The 22,500-nt window shown below is 43.6% G+C and overlaps 2 protein-coding genes across 2 annotated transcripts in view; both read right to left on the bottom strand.

Moving 5' to 3' along the window:
• Positions 1-10,291, bottom strand: part of LOC134447677 (metallophosphoesterase MPPED2-like) — a 41,232-nt gene extending 30,941 nt beyond the window's left edge. Inside the window, exons 1-4 of the mRNA XM_063197264.1 lie at positions 10,084-10,291; positions 8,662-8,895; positions 3,451-3,632; positions 866-1,091 (exon numbers count right to left, since the gene is read on the bottom strand). Coding sequence (XP_063053334.1) covers positions 866-1,091; positions 3,451-3,632; positions 8,662-8,789 — 536 coding nt within the window. The 5' untranslated portion in view covers positions 8,790-8,895; positions 10,084-10,291. The remainder of the gene's footprint in view (positions 1-865; positions 1,092-3,450; positions 3,633-8,661; positions 8,896-10,083) is intronic.
• An 11,954-nt stretch (positions 10,292-22,245) lies between these two features.
• LOC134448064 (doublecortin domain-containing protein 1-like) overlaps positions 22,246-22,500 on the bottom strand; it is a 19,055-nt gene continuing 18,800 nt past the window's right edge. The window contains exon 19 of the mRNA XM_063197825.1: positions 22,246-22,500. This exon is cut by the window's right edge and continues 1,125 nt beyond it. The gene's annotated coding sequence lies outside the window, so the exon portion shown is untranslated.

Here is a 22,500-nt window from a genome sequence, read left to right as displayed (position 1 = left end):
CCCCACATTTCTCCAAAGACTGCAACCAATTCCCTACACCCACATAACCGCAAGTCACTCGCTGTGGATAAAAGCATCCATAAAGTGTTAATGTAAAAGACAGTCTCTCTTCCTCCCAGTCCATACTTCCCCAGCACTGGGAACCAGCTGATGATGCACTGGCTGATTTATTGTCATGGGCAGTCATGGGTAAGAGGTTAGGGCGTCAGACTTGTAGGGGTGTAAATCACAGCCTTCATGACGATACGATACGGAATCGATTGCTTAAAGCAGGGATTCGATTTTTTCGATACTTAAGAATTCCCCACGATACGATGGGATTCGGTTCGATTCGATTTATTCCAATTACTTTTCCACTACTATTGTGTTATGGAGCTAGGGCATTGCACTGGGCCTAGCAATTCTATTCTTTTTCGATTCTGAAGAATGCCCCACGATACGATGCGATTCGATTAAATCACCGGTCGATTGTTCCGATACATCGATACATTTCGATTTTATTTACATCCCTACAGACTTGTAGCGCAAAGGTTGCCGGTTCGACTCCCGACCCGCCAGGTTGGTGGAGGGAGTAAATACCAGTGCTCTCTCTCACCCTCCTCCATGACTGAGGTACCCTGAGCATGGTACTGCTCCGCCGCACTGCTCCCATTGGGCGCCATTGGGGGCTGCCCCCTTGCACGGGCCAGGCATAAAATGCAATTTCGTTGTGTGCAGTGAACACTTGTGTGCTGTGGAGTGCTGTGTCACAATGACAATGGGAGTTTCCCAAGTGGAAAAGGTGTGTTGCAAATGATTCTTGTCTGATTTGTCATCATGCCTGTTTATTACATTTCAATAGCAAGGCCTTGGGCCTACAACTCACCAGGGTGCTCCGTATATCCTGAAGCCCTTGACGGTCGTCTCTGAGTCTTGGAGATAAATACAGTTTGTGAGCATGGACTGCACATTGTCAAAGTCCTCGATCCTCAGCTTGGAGATGGAGGGGAAGCGGTAGTAATCCTGTTTGACCAGCTCCGCCATGAAGTCCTTGTCAAAGGTCAGCTCGTGGTTCCCGGCGATGACAACCTTGGTCTCGTACGGCTGACTGCCTGCAGACACGTGCGGAAAACAAAGCAAAAATTAGATCATATCATACCTGAAGTTTTAACATAAACAGAACTAGGGCTGTAGGGAAACACTCAACTCACGATGCGGTTAGTATCATGGTTTTTGACCTACGGTTCAATACACCCCATGATTTTTAAAATATATCCTTTTAATGATCTTTTATACAGTAGGTAATTTACAAGAGACTACTGATAATTCAAAAATAATAAGGATATTGATTTGAAGTTTGGAAGCACCATCACGCTGTATTATGTGGTTGTTTGCTAAACTGAAGGGTAAGGGCGTGTCACGATACTGCTGTCTTGCATCACGATACAGTATCGTGACTCTGACTTCTCGATTTGATACAATATCGTTTAAGCCTTAAACAGAGCATTACACTAGTCTTCACACTGGGCAGCCGTGCCCTAATGATTAGGCCATGTTATCAGAAGGTTGTGGGTTCAAATCCCAGTCGGAAGAATGTCCATGTTTGAAGTGTCCTTGAGCAAGGCACCAAATCTCCCATTTCTCCAGGCACTGTAACATACTGTACCTAAATAATGCTAAGTCATTTTATGACAAAAGAAACATCTGCTATGTGTAATATAATAAATGTGAGCAGATAGGCTGAGTTGTATCACACTTAAAACAAATCTGTATGCCCCATACGGTATATCTACTGTTTTCCAAGTGAACCGTGACCTAGCGAGGCGTGGCAGTCTTTTGAAGGATTAACTACCACCCATCATTAAGAATAGAATGCTCATCCTTCTCCAGACATTCACCACAGCCATTCATTCGCATCAGAGACGAGTAGCTCCACTTTTCACACCGCGGTCACAAGCCAGTGGTCCCTCAGTGTGAATAAAGTAGGATTTATAGGTCAGGGCTTTGGCCAAGGAAAGCCACCCCCTCATTCATCCATAGTGCAGTAGACTGCAGCTGCAGTAGCAATAGCTTGCTAAGTCTAAATTGCATAACTTAGTAAAAGATAAGGATTATAATAGCCTTGGCTCTGGCTTTCGGGCAGTAGCTGTGAAACTATGGAGGCTATGGACTGTGGAGACTACGTGATAACAAAGGAAACTTGGAAAATGGCTGGTATCTGAGAGGCTTTACGCTGAAGTATCTGAGATTTCAGAACATCTGAAATGTGCTGTTCACATGTATTGTACATCACATTTCTGACCTCTAATCTAGCCGGTGGAGAAAAAGTAGGCTGAAGGTAAAATATTTAGCATTTTCGTACACCTAAGACCTGAGTTGCTTGACAGGTTAAAGGCGCTTGTTTGGACTGTAAGTACGTAGTTGACATTTGAGAGAAAAGTCTTAAATAAATACCCTGCACTTGACCTGCATTTTGACCTACCCACAATGACCAAATTAAGTTCTTAACTGTCATTTTTGGGGAACAAAAACAGTGGTTTTGGATTGTGTTTGATAGTGGGTCTGCATCAACACCAGCAGCTGCCACATTCACAGCTGCCACGCTGCCAGACTAACCCTGATGGGTAAAAATAAAATAACATGGTACCTAAATTCCAACTCCAGCCAAGCAGGTTTGTACATACACATACCTGTATTTACAGAGTCAGAGGCGCACTGTGTTTACAGCTGAACTCAAAAGGTAAAGGCCATCATCATCATCATCATCACCATCATCACATTTTCCCAACAAACAGGGGGGTAAAATCAGCTCTGGTGGGCACAGTGAAGCACTAATGTAGGCCTACACTTGAGAAAAAGAGCTGACGATTATGTCATAATATACAGCGTATATTACATGTATAGTGCATAACAGACGGCTTGATGAATCATACCCTATATGTGAACAGTGAAAATCACAATGACGAGCTTAGAACATCAGGAAGATTATAATTCAATAAAAACTACTTCATTCAGAAGGATTATAATATAATACAATAAATATAATTTTGTCCCTGGCCCACCTAAGACTGTCAACGGACCTGCAGCTGTCTATTACTATATGATGTTGTCTTACCCAGCCAGTCCCTGGAAGTTAGGGGTCTTTGCCTAGCCATTCACCTGCAGGAATGACTATTATTCACCTTATTACTTTGTACCATATCCATTTCCCTGCCCTTTTATTTCATATCATATCCTTTCTTATCATTTCGTGCTCCCTCAGAATATCCAGTCTGTTAGTTCAGCCAGATTCAGGTTAATGGTTGCCAATGAACGTCATGGACATATACGAAATATGTCTATCTTTGATTGAAGTCTATGGACTCTACTGCACTTACCGGAAATCGGGTGAAGGAACTATGGCGCTCATGTAACTGGTGGATTATCTTACCTTACCTTATTGAATACAACAAGGAAGTTAGGGCTCCTTACCTAGCCAGTCGTTAAACTTCTTGACCTCAGACGGCAGGCCCAGCTCCGTGAAGTCCCCCGTGTGCAGCAGGACGTCACCGTATGGCATCTGGATGCCATCTGTCCTGGAGTGTGTGTCCGACACGCAGACGAAGCGAGTGTGACCTGCAGGTTTCGGGGCGTCAAAGGGCGTAGGCTCCACCCTGGAGTAGAACAAATAAGCAAAAAAATGACCAACACATTGTGAATGATGACCGACCTGTTTCATGGTTACCTTTAGTGCTGCTATACATGCTAACACTGTGATTCTGAACGTGGGGGTCCATGGCACATTGCAAAGGGGTCTGTTGTAATGCAATGGATGAAAATGGTACAGCAGAGCATGTTTAAAGGATAAGTGCAGTATTTTGAACCATAGGCACCTATTCTGAGTTGTAGGAAATGTTTTAGAGTCCCCTCACCGTTTTTTGATGTTTGCCATTGTCTCGGTTATCTTGGCAGTGAGAATGCATGGTAGCAGGTTACAGCAGGTTAGTCCTTCCACACCAACACGACTGTAGTCGGGCAGTAACAGAGCGAGAGACGGCTCAGTGCCACAGGGCATTTGGCAAATCCAACTCGAACGGAATTTTCACGCCAGCATGTGAGCGGTGTCCCGTCGAAATGAATAGCAGAAACACCCATCTCAGTAAACTAAGCTATTTATTCATGTATTTAATGTATGTGTTGACCAAGCAGCTTAAAAAAACGGTGAGAAATTAGCCTATGAATATCAACCCAGGTTTATTATTTTTTCCTTTCTAAGGTTTCCACATCTCATGGCAAGTATGCAGAAATGTCTCGTACCTTGCTCAGCACGCTCCCAAAGCTTACGCTATTTTTGCATTATATTTTCTACCAAAAAGTATCAGCTAGGCTATTGCTTTGTAGCTGTCACTCAATGTGCCTAATCACAGCCTGTAACAGCACAAAGTTTTGTACCAGCCCCCGGACAAACATATGTCTTGCAACGCCTCAGTTGCTTACAATTCATTTTGAGCGTGAAAACATCGAAGAGATATTGATATTTCATTAATTCAAGATATATACACTGTGGGGGGATTTTGAACAGGACTGGCCGTGCACGTGGACGGTCAGTGTGAGCGGCCGAATAGAGCACACAGTTCAAGACTCAGCGGTAAGACCGCCGTCTTCTGGCTGCTGCCCCACTGACTGCCTGTGTGCATGAGCAGTGCGTTCCTGTTCCAGTACTTCCGCGTACCCGCCTGTAGGTTAACAAACAATAGGGTTGACTCTTTCTTTTAGCCAGCTCATCAGCTTTGGAGCCTTTTTTGGATGCTGGGGTCTCTGGTGTGGCAAATCCAGGGCAGAGGGATGCATTGGCCTCTCCTGAGCTAGGGATTAATGATGTCTGAACAATTAAGAGTTTTACACCTGCAGGACCACAACACACTCCTAATCGTATCCAAGGAAAATGTGTGTGTGAGTGAGTGTCTGTGTGTGTTTTTTGGAGTGTGTGTGTGTGTGTGTGTGTGTGTGTGTGTGTGTGTGTGTGTGTGTGTGTGTCACTGAGAGAGAGAGAGAGAGAGAGAGAGAGAGAGAGCGAGCAAGAGAGCGAGCCTTGTATCGCCCACCAGCCAATACTGAACAATGTTAATAAAACTTTTCAGGATAATCTCCTGAACAACACCACCGTGAACTTCTATCTCTGACCTGCCTTCCTCATAGGAGTGCCGACGTTGAAGACACGTCTGGACGGATGCTCATTTCAAAGAAATTATCTCAACATGCTGGTGTACAAAAAATAAAACTAATCATAAGGTATATACTACTACATAAACTACTGGCTCTGAGGAAATTCAGTCAGAAGATAACAATGTTTTGTGCAAGAAGTGCCAAAACAATGTGTAGTCCAATAGAGTCCAATCAGATCAACAACTCCCGTGGTTGATTAACACTGAAATCCCAATCGAATCTCACGCACATCCAGTGACTGGTTTCGGGTGCAGGTTCAAAAAAGTTAATCCATAGTAATGAAGAAAACTGCACACCGATGAACTCCCATTTAAGCCATTTTATTGCGTGACGTTTCGGGCCAACCTGACCCTTCCTCAGACTAAAAGTTAACACTGAAAGAAATCACTAATTAGCTACACAGAAGATACTTGGTTCACACCAGAATATAACTTATTACTGGCTCCAGACTGACTGGCCTTTGTGCTTACTCGAATCCACATTGACATAGTGCGCACACACACACATACACAGACACACCAAAACTTAAAACTTCAGCATCAGAAGAGGAGTGGCACCTGCCAGCCCAAGGAGAGAGCGAGCTAATCACCGCGACTGAGGGCACTCATTACAACGCAATCATTACAAGTCAATAGCACAGTTCCTCCCAATTGAGCGGGTGACCCCCAGAGGTCAAAGGGACACTGTTGAGAGGCTAATCAACTGCAGTCACCTCTGACCTCCTTAAGTTAATAAATACTAGAACCAGACAAGAGGTCTGACCCTGTACCTGTCAGGACAAATGGCATTTCGGGCCTTAAATGGCTTGCCCCCCTATTTTAAAAAGATGTAATGCAGGGGCACAGATGTCCTTGTGTAGCTCACGGGTGTTTCAGAGAGGTCACCTTCTATACAAGGACATCATGTGCTGTCTGTCTGTCAAATAAACAGAACAGACCTTTCTTTATTATTTTCTTGTTCAAATGTCTCACTTGGGTTGAGGTTATGTCTGAATGTATTTATGAAAATGTTGAAGGCAGAGGGGGAGGTCTAAAATAAGGCTTGAGAAATTATTTTAAAATAATTCAAACTTGTTGACTGGACACCGGTAATGCTTACCTGCTTTTTCAAGCAATGCTTTTAATATCTGAGATCTTTTTAACATACAGTGTGCTATATAGAAACTGCATGTAATTATAAATTAAGTGTTTTCATTTGTTAGGTGTTTTAACAGCAGACACCTGACACATGACTGCAAATAAAGACACATAAGTGATGTGGGAAATGTTAAGAAAGACACGACCTTTGGCTGACAAATACCTGAAAACAGCTTCAACTTTATAGATACTGTATATACATATTACTACAGTGTTACATTTGAATTGCAAAATAAAGCGCCTGTGGTTAGGTTAAATCAGGTTTTTGACTGTCCATATGATTTGTGCTGTATATGAGTGATTCTACGATTCCCCTACGCTTTTGGCAAAAGCAAAATGTCAATTATCAGTATTTTTTTCAACTAAATGACCTAGATGTTTACATAGTGTATATATTTAAGCTTCCAAACAAACAAATTGCCAAGCTTAATCTTAAATCATTTGATAAATACTCTAATGAAAGCGAACATTTGCTTAATTATTTTGTCAACAGTGTTATGGACAAATACTATGTCATTTCAAACATATATAAAAATTCTACAGAGTTGAAAGAATATATGTTTGAAAGTGCTTATGTCCCTTAGCAGTAATGTTGTCATTAATCTGTGCAACTGATATAGAAAATGTGATTGTTGAGCTTCATAAGTAGGATTTTATGAGTCACCTTGATACAGACTGACACAATTTTCATCATAAATCCCTGTAACGTCTGATTTGAATATAGTCACCCTCCTTACACAAGACTTCCTTCTCCAGAGATAATCCCTAGTGTATGTTCATAGGATTTTTCCAACACATAAGGGATCAATAGCGCAAAAAACACTTTCAAAACAGTCAACCGTGTTACTCAACTGTGTTACGGTCAACAGTGCAGGGGAACAAGTCGGCACTTTTTTAGGAGAAAAAACAGAGCAGACAAACCCATCTCCCTAGAAGACAAATTATTTTGTTTGTTTGTCTGTCAATATGGATATAAATTGGCAAAAACATACTCCTCCTCAACTGTCATCAGTGTTGCCAGATTGGGCTGGTTCCCGCCCAATTGGGTTGCTTAGGATGGCCGTGTGCGGGTAAAAATGGCATCTATCAGAAAAACCTTCCCACTGCCATATAAATCAATAGAATTGGGCGGGTTTTTAGGGCGGATTTTGATCATTTTTTGGGCTGGAAATCATCAGCCTCATCTGGCAACCCTGACTGTCATACTTAATTGTAACACCATTGACGGTAACACCGTTGACATTTCAGCCATTTTTATGGTGTTGTGCTAACTGAGGACCTCAGAAGTTCCACCACAACACCTTAATCAATTCATGTATCTGTATGCTTTTTCTGTGTTTTTCTACATGTGATTTCTAATTCAGATTCTTATGAATATGTTGATAACACCGTTGACAGGCAATTTTCCCGCTATGAGAACATGAAAAAGAATGGATTAAATTATGGAAGGATGGAGCTCAAAATTTACCAAAAAGTCTTCCCGTATCCTGCCAAAGAGGTTATGACATCGCGTGATGTTATTCGTATGGCCTAAGACCAAACCATTACTGATTTATGGAGGAGGTTTCAGACCGTGACACGGTTAACACAGTTTTCGTGGACACACACAAGATGGCAAATTTCATGTATAATGGAAAGGACAGTGGTCTTTCTGACAGTTTTGTCATATTGTGATGATTACTGTGAATCAACATTTACAATTGTCTTGGGTAAAACAAGTTTCTTTACATGAAGACTGAATCTGACATTTGGAAAACAGGAGGGCATGAAAACGCCCAAAACCAGTATTAAATATTCATTCTTGCTGAGGGAAATAATGCTATGTCTACACTTTCTATATTATATGAAAGATAAATGTTTTCTAATGTCCAAAACATCATTGGATGCAGTTAATAGTTAGTGGAATTGCCAAATAAAATCCACGGACTTAAAAGTGTAGGCGAATTAGAGAATCACTCATATATACAGTGTACGTTGTATATTCCCCTGAGAAGAGCTGCTATTGGCAGTTTAAGATGCAGTGAGAGACACACGGCCAGATGTCCAAACTCTGCCCTTTGTGTTCAGCAATCAATATTACAGTCAATCAGTGAATCACACTCGCAAACAAACAATCCGTCAATAACTCCATTTAACCAATTATGTACCGTGATGCCGAACATGCAGAAGAAAAGCAACGCACGTCACATGTGATCCAAGGAGAAGTGAAATCAAACTGAGAGAGAGAGAGAGAGAGAGAGAGAGAGAGAGAGAGAGAGAGAGAGCACAAGGGAGACAGAGAGAAAAACGAGGAGTAAATCTCTCTCTCTCTCTCTCTCTGCATATCTGGATCTATACTCACATGTGCACATGAGGAGGCTGGAAGCGGCTCTGGTTGATGTTGTAGTGGGTGAAGGCTTGCGTGGGGTTGGTGCTGTACTCGTCCACCGTGATGCTGGCCTTGCTCTGAGATGAGATCCTGTGCGCCATGGCTCGGGTGTTGGGGACATGAGCAACTTAGAAAGGTCCGACTGGTGGTAACTCACAAAGTAACATCCTCCACAAGCATAGCGACTCAGGACCAGGTCTGTCCCATCTGAACAGAGACAGGGCCAAAATATGAGTTGTGAGTGCAGTCATGGTCATGATTTATCTTGAATTATTGAATTATTAACAAACGTTTGGCTCAAAATAAGCATCAACATGTCATCAAGGCCTTTAGTAGGCCTAGGCCTACCACAATATAATTTACAAGAGAACATCCTTGCAGGTAGTGGGACTAAAAACAATCACCTTGCATTACTACAAGTTAATGAACTGCATATTATACAAATGAACTATGAAATATGTAATGTGTTCAACAATCTGCTGATATCTAGTCTACAACGTGACTGACGGTGTTAGTTCTCCTGGCTCACTGTGCCACTTCAATGGAATGAACTTGACCTTGCCTTGCTGGCACGCGACTTCATCGATTAGCTCCAGAATATTCCTCTTTGTTGTGCGCACTCAACTATGCAAGTTTTAAAAAGCACAAAGACGTTGTTTTTTCAACCGTTCGTTTACCCAAGTCGACAGGGCATGTGGATTAGATCATATTCACATCCTTTCTGCGGGTATATTGGTGTGGGATACAGTAGGTTTACAGCCCTATCACCTAACATTAAACAACACTCCCCTACACCAGGTTTCGCGTTATCTTGGCACCCATGACTGAACTTTGCCCCAAGCATCTGGCTGCAGTTATGGTCTTAAAGAAAATATGGCTCAAACATGAAACTTGACGGGGCTCGTAACGTCGAGTTGGTCGACACCGCAAAATACTTATAGAATATAAAATAGCCCAACGCTCATGGCAGACTTGTCATTTGTCTCTGGAATCCACAAACTATGCTTTGTTTACTGGAATACACGTGAATAAGTTTATGATCTAAACGCAACTTCTTGTAGCTTACTTTTTGGGATTCTACACACTGAGCTGAACCTTGACACCATGCATTACGCAGACAGGCGGTTACTTCTCCCTTTACATTGTAACGTGCCGCGAATCGCAAGAAAGGACTGAGTGGATATAATCAAACTACTTATTCTGCTGTAATCTAATGCAATAGCTATTCACGCTACTATAACATGGCACAGTAATGCGATTGACAGACCCTACGTAACGGCCGACAGATATTCTTGTCTTTCTCTCCTGCAAGATACATGACAAACCATCTCAAACCCAACCGCTTTGTGCCTCGTTATACACGCGCGATTTCCCTCTGAAACGGCTGCTGAATACCTTCTTCCGCGGTCCGAAATGTATCGTGGAGAGCTCCTGGCGTGGTGTGGCACGATATTCCGCAGGAAATTGGTTAGATTTCGATACCTTGACAGGTTAAGGTCGTGGCGGGCAGGGCAGAACCTTCGACCCCGAGGGTCTCCTCTGGCTTTCACTGAAATGCGACAGACGAAGTGGGAGGGAGAGACAGAGAGACAGGGGGAGAGTAGCTCCGGTGTGGGAGGAGGGGGAGCCCGAGAGAGCAGCTGTAATGAGCGCGAACTGCCACTGGGGTCAGGGAGCATGGTACAGTAGCATCCGTCTAGCAGGGTAACAACAATCTGTGCTGTAGCCAACGGTGGATTTGAAAATGGAAACATTGTGTGTAAGGTGAGAAGCAAACAAGGAAACATTGTTTCCAACACGCAGCACTGAATCACGCGTCACTTGCCCAAAGATAAGTGGGCTATCTAACACAATATCCTTGTTGCGCAAGTATTGTTCACTTCCCATTTTAATGCAAACAGAACCTCCTTGTAGCCAGTTTCCTCGCCTTCTAATCCGTTGTTTGACCTGTTGACCCTGCGTTGACGTCTGAAAACAAATATGCCCAAATTTGTAGGAATATTGCGACAAGCACGACTCGTTAGGTCTTAACCCAGCCTTACGCATTGGGTCTTTAACAACACTTTGTAGGTCTATTACAGTTTTATTGTACTAAGGCTTTGAAGACCAGTTTAATGAAGCCAACCATTTGATTTTAAACACTGTCCATCCATGTCCATGATGTGTGTCATGTCATGTTTGTAATCATGGTATGACACACATCATGAGTATTTAATTGTAACATTCCATGTAGGTCTACTGTTGTGTGTATGTATTGGTAGTTTTGGGATGCAAATGTCTTGTTTATAAATGGGTCACATAAACCTCTTAAAATAATGTGCTTTTTGCACCTCCCACCCCCAAGCCAATTCACCCACACCAATATTACAAAATCAAGACTTGGTATTAGAGGGTACCTCAGTTGGCATTATGTCATCTGCTGATACAGTATTCCTTTTCGATTCAGCGTATTGATCCAGATCTATACTACAGCCGCAGCCCTGGTATTGACAGCTGCCTGAGCTGATTTATAGCGGGGAGCTGCAGTTGCTCTATGGAGCTTGTCCATCTGATCCGCCACCACCACCTGCAACCTCAAGACATGACGGCAGAGGTGTTCGTTCTAACCTCTCAAGTGTTGCGCCACATGTCCTCCATTCACTGAGTTAAAACGATTGCGGTGCTGCATAACCATGTAATACACGATGTCACCAAGAGCCCATGGCAATTCTAAAAAACGTGATCATTTTGGTCAGAATAATGGCAACGTTAAATTTTGACCCCCTTACAAAGCATCTTTCTCCAGTGGCTATCCATACAATTTAATTTGAACCTACAGTACATGTACTTCAACATATGGTGTTGTGATACTGAATGTACTGAATTTACATTATCTTTGTAACTGTGTGGCATTCTGTGTGAAGAAAGATATTGTCAGTGTGAGTATTAACACAAGAACATGCCACCGCATCATGCATAATAATGTAACACAAAATGTATTTGTGCCTACGAGTTTTGCCATTGCTCCTTCCTCAGTGTGTTCCACACAGCAGCTGTCAGTGCCACAAAGGAAGGCAAAAACAAGTCTGTGTTCATACATTTTTATTTGCACTGTATAGCCTCCTTTTCCGTCTTCCAATTGTCTTAGTGTTTGGCCAACACTTTAAAAGCAAGTAGAAGTTATGAGAATTTATAGTTCCTGTAAAACACAGTGAGCACTGTATGTCGCACTGTAACTTGATTATTTCCCCCTATGACCTACTTGAAGTACTCAGGTGTGTCAGTCATGACTCATGTCAGAACACACAGAGTGATGGGGTAGTGTGGAGGAGATGTGAGAGGGTGGTGGTTTGTACTCCTTGTTATATGAACAGTATTAGAATGTCACAGTGAGTGACTATGATTTTTTTTAAGGATATATTTTTTGTTAGGTATTTTTATATTTATTATTAACTGTGTTTATTTCCCCATGTGGCCTACTTGTTTTCAGGTATGTGATTCATGTCAGAACACAGAGAGCTGGAGGGAGGAGGGAGGGATGGTGGGAGGTTGGTGAGAGAGGTGGAGAGAGAGGGGAGAGGGGGGTGGTGGTGGCATGGCAGGGGGAACAGAACAGGATGACAGAGGGCTTCACTTCCATGGCAACCGGCCTGCGCAGTGTTCCATGCCGTCTGTCCACCGTTGCTTTTGAGCCGCTCCTCCAGACCTCCACAACCACCGCCGCGCTCTCTCTCTCTGCGGCAGGAAAGACACGCATGCCACCACCATTGCCACCGCCAAGGCACTTCTTTCATCTGCGCCTGAAAGAAGTGCCGCGCACAAAGACATTCAAGATGGGGAACAATGAGCTGTGCGACTGTGTGACTTCAAAGACCCCTATGAGCGCTTCTTCTTTATTAAAAGGCCCAAGGTTGGCCACTGAAGGATTTCTTTTTGGTTGCCAATTACTTCAGCCATGGTGGGGGCCTGAAGAAGAGGCTTTTTTTTTCATTTAATCTACCATTGTATCATTATTCGAATAGAAGCACAATTCATTGTACCATATGGCCGCTGTGTTGTCCTGACCTGTAGCTGTTGGCTGGACCTGGAGTAGCCTCATAGTGCACAATGCTTTGCCAGAGTAATGTTGCAATACTGTTTGAAAAGACTTTACTATCATGGCACGTATGCTGTGTATGCTAATGCACCAGTAAGAGTACTTTTATTATGAAGTCACTGTTCAATGTGCGAGTGATGTGTGTGCGCATGCGTGGTGTAAGCGTGAATGGCAGAGTTAACTAAAGTTTCGTCTTAACCAGTACCTGTGCCTCCGCATCTGTTATTAATACACAATATTGACGAAACTTTAGTTAACTCTGCCATTCACGCTTACACCACGTAAGCCTCTAGACTCTTTTGTAAATTCTAGAGATGTACAGGATCCAAGATCCGGTTCCGGATCCGGCAGGATAATAGGGTTTTTCAGACTATCCGGATCCAGCAGGATCTTAAGCAGTGAATCCGGTATCCGGCAGTTACCTAAAAATCAGGATTTGGGGCATCTCTACTTTTTACGTAGCCTAGGCTTTTCAGTAAGTCACAACCCCAATCTCTGCATGGAGTGACTGCAAGCCCTTTGGAAGCGGCATTTGAAGGCAGTATGGCAGTAAGTCAATGAGTCTAAGAAATAGTTTGAGCGAACGTAATAAAAAGGGCCCACGTGTGCGAGTAGGCTATGTGTTTCAACTCTTTCGTAGGATCCGGTATCCGGTTCCGGATCCGGCAGGATCTTAAGCAGTGGATCCGATATCCGGCAGGATCCTAAAAATCAGGATCCGGTGCATCTCTAGTAAATTCATCATGACTTGATCATTACTCATAACGAGTCTGGTGATAGTCAAATATGGCAGGTAGCAGGCTTCACTCGGGTTTCTTGATTCATTTTGTGGGTGCAGGCCCAAATAAAACACTTAGAATCAAAGAGAATGAGCACACAAATAAAGAAAACAAGTTGATGCAAGGTGTGCCCCTTTCTCTCTGAGTCTGGTGATAGCCAATGTACAAGTACCATGTCTTAACAACACACTATCAGTAGAAACAATATAGAACAATTCTTGTGAAGATGTCTCAGAGCTTTTTTTGCGCAAGTCGGCCTCCTCCTGTAACTGTAACAGAATAAACGACCGCCAGTTGACCTCCGTGGTAATGATTAAGGGAAAGAGATCCATATTCCAAGGGAGATGAATCAATACGTGCTTATTTGACAGACTGCTGCGGGGACCTACAGACCCCTTGCCCTCCTCCTCCTCATTCTCCTCCTCCTCCTCATTCTCCTCCTCCTCCTCCTCCATGGCAGCCAGCAGCAGCGGCAGGCCACTGGGTCGTGGGCAACCCCTGTTGGGACGGAACAATTGCAACAGCCTGGCCAGGGCCCTCCCTCCGGAGGCTATTGACTGGGCACAGCCGCCAGGGTAATTAGTTGAAGGGGGAGACGGGGCCCTCCTACAGCTCTCCAACTCACCAGCTACACCGTCACCACCAACCCCCCTCCCAACTGCACGCACACACACACTCACCCAGACACACAGAGACGTGAGCACGCACACACACACACACACACACACTCACACACATGCGTAGGCACACACACACATACAGGCAAACACACACAGGCACGCACACACACACACACACACACACAGATGTGAGCACGCACACACATACACACGCACAGGCGCGCGCGCACACACACACACACACACACACACACACACACACACACACACACACACACACACACACACACACCAAGCTATTCTTAAGCAAAATCATTGTCTGGACTGCCAGATGAAGCTTTGTGCCCTGCTCTGCTCTGCTGTGCTGCCCCCTTCCCTTCCCAGTAACACTCTGATCATTTGTCTGGTTCAGCTTGGATACTGTTGCCTAAGTAGTGCTTCAGTAGTGGTTGGACCCACACCAAACTTTTTTTTGTTATGAAATACGAATTTTTAAAAACGTATCGACTTTTATTTGTGTATACTTTGCATCAAACAAGATATGCTGCGCTGGCAGTTCAAACAAAATATCAATTTGTCACGGCTTTGACATGAAATGCTGTGCCGAGGCGTAATACATAACATTTCCGACACGCAGCGTTCAATATTATGCTATTCTCTTTAAAAAGGCAAGATGTATTATTCATAGTTAGGGGCCAAAGTTCATCGCCGCTGCCGTATGAGCGCGCTGATCTCGGGTCATGTATTTGTGTGTTAATCCAGTCATCTGAAATACGTCTTGGCTGTGATAGAGAACACGCTTTTCCCTTGGCCTTTGCTGCATGGATTTAACCCCTGACCCCTCTCCAGAAGATGTGTCGCTCACCTTTGACCTCTCAATTATTACAGAAGGATGTCTGAGAGAATTCCAATGCCATCATTGGCAAGACACTGCCTCTCATTTTAAAGGCGTACATTTTTTTCCCCTTTTTTGCCATACAAAGATATACTATGTAGTGCTAACATGGTTTAATCCAGTGTATCGCATGACTTTATGAAACTCTTGTGATCTTTTGACTTTTGAATATATCAGCAACTGTGGCAGGTGCATAGATTCTCCAGAAACATATGTTTTGTTTAATAATATTGTTGGATGGCTCAATGAGGTCACTTTATTATAAATCAACTGACCTCCATTTTCCTCAGGTGAAAGCCAAACTAATTGCAAATTTGCCCAGGACATTTGAACATTTTCAGTATTGCCAAAGAAGCAGGACCATGACACACCAGTGCCATGAAGCCATAACCACAATTTCCAAACAGTCAAGGATGAAGAGACCCACCTCTTCATCCTTGCCAACTCCTAGCTGCCAAGGCGTCATAGTGTCCCAGCTGCCGCAGCGCCCTTACTACTCGCAACCAGCCCTGGCAGGGGGCTCCCCTAGGTGGCCGCTGGTCTCTGCCTGAGGTTTCTTCCTGACTATAGGGGGTCTTTTTTTCTCAGACTTCACTGAGCTTTTTTTTCCCCCTTACAAACTATGAATCAAGCGAAAGGGAGTTTTTCCTCACCCCTGATGCCACCAGGGGCCGCACCTGAGCGCCCAATCTCTGTGTGACTATCTATGACTTATGATAGGCCCAGCCACTATGGACCTTACACATCTAAGAATCCTGGTCCTATCCTACGTTGACCTTATAACTCTACATTCTCTGTCTATCTCTTCTTCCTCTGCCTTCCTGCTTTTTCTGCCTCTCCTCTATACCTCTCCTTTTAAATCTATCTCTAAAAATGTTTTTTTTTTTCCATTTGTTAAGCACTTTGAGTTACATGCCTTGTATGACACAGTGCTATACAAATACAATTATTATTATTATTATTATTATAAAGTTTAAAGTCTTTTAAATGCAAACCTAATCACACTGTACAATTCCCTGTGTGCTAAGGCCAACTTTTTTTTGACATACAGTACCCAGCTTTTACCAAAGTTCAAAGAAAGAGAGAATAGACAAAGATTCTGAATGCAAAACGTGAAGATTAACATATACAGGCCCTGACCTGATGAGCAGTGAACAGAATCCCAAGCAGGATTTCATCATCTTACATCTTCCAGAAGTCTATAGAAAAGGAGTAACCTTGTACTGAAAATTGTCTTTTTTTCCCCCTTTTTTTAATCTCTTTTTTTGTCCATCAAATCGAGCCCTCGCTCCCTCCTCTTCACCTGCTGTTTGGAACATGGTGTGAAGGATAGAGCAGAGATACAGCGAAGGAAACGAAATAGCAGGCAGGCGGGCAGGGAGCAAAATCTCACTGGGCAAATGAAGTATTGATCTGTGACTCTCTGGCCTTGCCATCACCTTGTCCTGATGCGGTGAATTACAGACAGCCGCCCCGCAACCCCACAACCCCACAACCCTCTCCATCTCTCCCTCCTCCATCCCCCTGACGGCCTCTGAAGAGCGATTGCAGTGGATAGGGGGTTAGAGAAGGGCACGGTAGAAGAGAAGGGGGCACGTCACATCTCTGGGTTAAAGATGTTATTTAGGCCCCCGGCTCCCCGGTGCCTGTCGTCTTCCTCCTGGCCCCTTGTCTCTCTCAATCCAAATTCAATTATTTCTGCCGCCATTAATCATTGATGTTGTCAGAGGGGGTTTATCAGGAGTGCGAGGTGAGAGGTGCTATGTACAAAGTACATCCAATCCAGGATGGCACGACAGCAACCAAGACGGTGGAGAAATATAGGCCTACATACAGTACGTAGATGGGGGAGAGAATGGAGGGGTAAAAAGAGTGAACATTGGTCTAGGTGACATCGTGTTGCCATATTTTTTGTTATTGTGCATATTAAAAAACATATCATATCAAAATGGTAAATGGCTGGCAATGTGAGGTAAGAAGTGCTGTGTACATCCGGGATGGCAACCAAGATGGTTGGAAAATAGACATAAATGGAGGAACAAACGTAGGGGTAAAAAGGCTGTTGAAAATAGTACTTTTTTGGTCTTGACAGCTTAGTGACATCTCCTTTTTGTCATCATCCATATGAACAATAAAATCGCATCAAAATACCAAATCATTTCACAGTTTGACTTCAAGACTCAAATCTTAATGTGCGTATAATATTGTATATATTCTCTATATGAAGAGCTCTTTTCCAAAATGAGATATATCCATATTATAGAATGTTGGGAAATTGACATTTTTGTATTGGGCATTCCAGGTTTTAAAGTATGTTCTCAAAACATTGCAATGGCAAGAATTCACACATTGATTATAGGACTTCTAAATAGTCAATTCCAATATTAAAATGCAAAAAGTCAAAAATGGTGTACCGGTATATAGCATTTTGGAAAAGAGCTCTTCATATACTAAGCCCGATGGTGACAGTCAAATGTGTGCACACATATCTGCCACTGCATAAGGGACACACTCATGAATGTGAAGATCTTATGAATACTTGCCTATACCAACCAGACATCGCTCGGATGGCACACCTCTCTGTAATAAAGCCATGTTGTGATGCCATGGCTATGCCTCAGTCATACTTGGAGATTGTGTGGTTGTAAATCTACTGGCGTGCCTGGGCTGCTGGGATCGTGCCGGAGCGGAGGGGAGCAGAGCAGAGTAGAGCATTGCAGAGCAGAACAGAGCTGAGTGAGTGGTTCATCCCTCTCCTGTCTCTGTGATGGCCCTGGCAGATGCTCCTAGGAAGAATTATGGCATCTCATGTCCCGACCGAGGCACATACACACAGTCACCTACACAGACATACACATACACACTCACCTACACAGACATACACATACACACTCACCTACACAGACATACACATACACACATTCACCTACACAGACATACACACACACACATTCCCCAACACAGACATACACACACACACTCACCTACACAGACATACACATACACACATTCCCCTACACAGACATACACATACACACATTCACCTACACAGACATACACATACACACTCACCTACACAGACATACACATACACACAGTCACCTACACAGACATACACACACTCACCAACACAGACATACACGTAGGCACACACCCGCTCACCTACACACACACACATACACACACATGTGCGCGCACACACACACACACACACACACACACACACACACACACACACACACACACACACACACACACACACACACACACACACACACACACACACACACACACACACACACACACACACACACCTTGGGAGTTGTAATAAAAAGGGGAAGATGACAACACACACTCTGTTTTTATGGTCCCTTGCCTCCTTCACCGTCTTTCAGAATGGTCACATGAATATTAATAGTGTGAGCGACTGAAGAAGGATGTTTGTGTGTAGCATGCTCTTTTCAAAACAATAAGAGGTGAGTCCTGCAAGATTCATGCAGATTCATGCCTAAGGTGTAACCTGTGATGTTTCATTCTCCAATTCAGAGTCGAAGCCCCAGAGGCAGAGAGAATGGAAAGACTGCTGTGGTTTATTGAGGATTTGTGATGTTTACGGCCAAGGATGCAATCTCTTTCCAAAGCGATCATAAATCCTGTACAATTCATCTTTACAATTGTCGGGCAAGTTCCACTCATTTTTTTTATCAGAGTGCATTCTATTGTATTCCCTTGTCCTCAAGACAAACCATCTCTCGTCCTAAAAATGGTTATGAGATGGCATTTTGACTGAGATGTCTGAGTGCTATCCACTGCATTTGTCGTGTTTATTGAGGAATCAATCTCATACTATGATAACTCAGCATAGTAGCACTTCATGTGAACATGTAAACATCCAGAGGAGAGAAAACAAATATGTGAGGACAAACAACATCACTCTGAAAGGGAAGCTGATGGCCTTGGCATCACCTTGTGTCAGAAATGACAAATGCACTGCCATTGGCAAATGAAAATAAACTACATCTTTACATCAGGCATCTTTTTTATTTTTTTTGGTATTTTAGACTTAATTAGTGACAGGACAGTTTGAGAGAGAGCCAGAAAATGTTTTAGGAGAGAGAGACGGGGAAGGGTCGGCAAAGAACCCAGGTTCAGTTGCAGAAGTAGTAGTTCATACACCGCGCTCTTCCGTGTGGTGCGTCTCCAGTTGAATAACTTTGAAGGTGAAAAAGTGGATCGCACTCGGGTTCTTCATTTCTTCTTTTTATTTTTTCATTTACATAGCAGCAGAACTTCTGCTGCTATGTAAATAAAAAAATAAAAAAGAAGAAAAGAAGAACCCGAGTGCGATCCACTTTTTCACCTTCAAAGAACCCAGGTTCGGAATCGAACCTGGGTCGGCCACGTAGAGTGCCCTACCATTAAGCCGTGGTAGGGCCATGCATCATGCATCTCTATCAGTGATCTTTATTATCATGAGATGCAGGTGTCACAGCCATTGCTACATAGTTTCATTTCCGTTAGTGGTACATCATCATTTAGCTGAAATACCAGAGTAGTGGAAGAATACATGAGTATGAACTAGAAATTCACTCAGCAAAAAGACATCTTCCTTTTTGTCAATCTGTGAAGAATAAATCCAGAAAAACTGGAAAAGTAGCCCTTGTAGTTCACTTAATAAGCAAACCAATAAACCTGGCAGAAAACTAACAGAGGGGCACAGTAGGTGCAATTACAGAGAAAATGTCAGTTTACAATGCATTCCACTAAGGCAGCCAAACAAAGATCTTTTACACAAAAAACACAGATGTCAACTGACAGGGAATGTCTAATGACTGGCATCAAGGCCGTTGACAGGTTTGACTGGGTCCGGGACAAAATCATCTGAAAAGGCCCCCCTCTCAATACATACAATGTAATGGGGAGCCAATTTTGGGCCCCCTCTCTCCCTGGGCCCGGGACAACAGACCCATTTGTCCCTCCCCCCTCTGTTGGCTTCCCTGCTAGCATGCAAAATGATTGAGCTAAATGTCTGTGTGGAGGACTTGACTAAAAACCCTGCACTGTTTACCTACTTTTCTTTTTCTGGAATAATTATGGCCATTCAGAGGGGAGACTTCAGATTCAGATTTATGCGCGGGGATGTGAAGATTTATGCACGGCAGTCTCTGGTGGCAGGCCTTGACCTCATTGTATTATAATGCACAAATTCATGCAACCTCCATCTCCTCCATTGCTGCATCCAATAGAGGCTACATCAGGGAGCGTCTTGGCAGCAGAGCGAAAAAAAATCGTGGAAATAATAATAAAAAAAACCCTCATCTCCCCATGCAGCGCTGTTATGCAATTGACCCATCACTCTTTTTTCAAAAGAACAATAGCTCACAGGCCTCAGACAAATCGCAGTGTATCAGAATGGCTGTGGCTGTGTTTTGTCGCTTACACAGCAGGTGGGGAGTTATCAGACAAACAGCTTAGCACGTAGCATGTTATCGGAGAATGAATGAATGAATGGCAAGGCCTCATTCCTGTGTGTGAGAGATGGAAATCTGGCTTTTAGCATTCGAGCTTACAGTATATGAGGTAGGTTGTAGAAACAGCTGTGAATGAATGACAAATCCACATTCCTGTGTGTGTGGCGAGCCAGAGATGGAAATATGGCATTTTAGCATTCAAGGTTAATTACGCTGGCAAGAGGAGGGCGTTGAGGGTCTGCGGGTGGCGTTGTCGGCTGTGGACATGGAGGCCCTCTCGTGATCAGGAGGCCAGCGCTCCCGCTGCTATCACTACGCTAGCCTTAATTAGCTCTCCATAGAGAGGCCAACCACCTCGTCACACACTGCCACCGGGCTCCTGGCACCAGCCAAGAGTCCTGCCATGTGGAAGCTGAGACACTGTGTGAGTGGGACTGAGTGTGTGTGTGTGTGTGTTTGTGGGTGTGTGTGTTGGGCTTTGTATGTACTTGTGGCCATGTCTGTGTGTGTGTGTGTGTGTGTGTGTGTGTGTGTGTGTGTGTGTGTGTGTGTGTGTGTGTGTGTGTGTGTGTGTGTGTGTGTGTGTGTGTGTGTGTGTGCGTGCGAGTGTGTGTGTGTATGCTTGTGCGCGCGCGCGTATGTGCGTGCATGTGTGTGTGCTGGGCTTTGTATGCACTTGTGGGCATGTCTGTGTGTGTGTGTGTGTGTGTGTGTGTGTGTGTGTGTGTGTGTGTGTGTTGGGCTTTGTATGCACTTGTGGGCATGTGTGTATGTGTGTGCGTGTGTGCGTGAGGTCAGGGGTAGGTATGGAATGCTTGAGCTACCTGTGTTTATACGGTTACCATATGGACATCGTCTTGACAATAAGCTCCCCTACTCACACACAGAGTGGATCCCTATTGTGTGTGTGATGTGTTTGGTATTTTTGGCGGCATACAAACAGCAAACCATGTTGATTTCAAATAACTCCTGTTCTGTGTTCAATCAATCTTCTTCTCTACAACACACAAGAGGGATTTGGCCTTGAGGTCAGGCATCAGTCTTCTACTATATATAGGCATATTTCATTACCTTAGCGGGAGGAAAACCACACAAATAAACAACAGATAATATGATGATATGAAATTGATTTCAAACTGATGGAAAACGATGATAGTTAAGAAGAACATACCAATGGAATAATTTAATTTCACAATCATCTTCAGTATTCATTTATTATACACTTAGTGCCATGTGGTGTAATGTCTGCCCCCTTATTATCTGGCTAAGAAATCATTCCCCACATAAATCATTTCTAAATAGTTATTATCTGGAATTATGATGTGTAATCCCATCCGGAGCCAGAGGTAAATATCACACTTCTGGTGCCTCTGAAAAGCCTAATCCCCTGTCAAATCCACGAGCATGGCAATGACAGCCCCGCTTCCCACTGCAAACCCTTGCACACAGTGGCCGCCTGAACCATCTAATTAAAAACCAGGGTTTAGAGAGAGATTGACTGTTTTTAATGCATATCATCCGCCGTTCTCCCAGAGTGACATGATAACAGGGTAATGGCAGTGAATGAGGAGGTGGTAGCCAGAGGTTGACTGGTTCAACAATCGTCACATTACACTCTCTTCTGCTATTTGCCTTATTAATTTCATATAAAGATGAAAAAGCTTTGCTGGGTCCTCATGAACAAGCCTCTTTATTGAAATGGATGCACACGCAGTGAGGCTGCACATTGTGTTTGTGATCAGGCTTTGACGTTACAGTTTACCCTCCAGCAAAACACAGATACTATTATCATCTCAACACTGTCATGCCAATCGCTAGCCGTTCACTGGAAATGTCCACCGTTTGTTGATCGGAACTTAATAACCAACATTTTCTCCACTCTGATATATTTAATTGAGAAATGCAATAAAGGCTTACAGACACAAGTTTACAGACAATCTGTTTAAATTATCTTAGGCTAATTGATTTTCAA

Source organism: Engraulis encrasicolus, chromosome 4 (genome assembly GCF_034702125.1).
Source record: "Engraulis encrasicolus isolate BLACKSEA-1 chromosome 4, IST_EnEncr_1.0, whole genome shotgun sequence".
NCBI lineage: Eukaryota > Metazoa > Chordata > Actinopteri > Clupeiformes > Engraulidae > Engraulis > Engraulis encrasicolus.
Note: the sequence above shows the minus strand (reverse complement) of the source record. Positions and strands in the feature narration are given on the sequence as shown.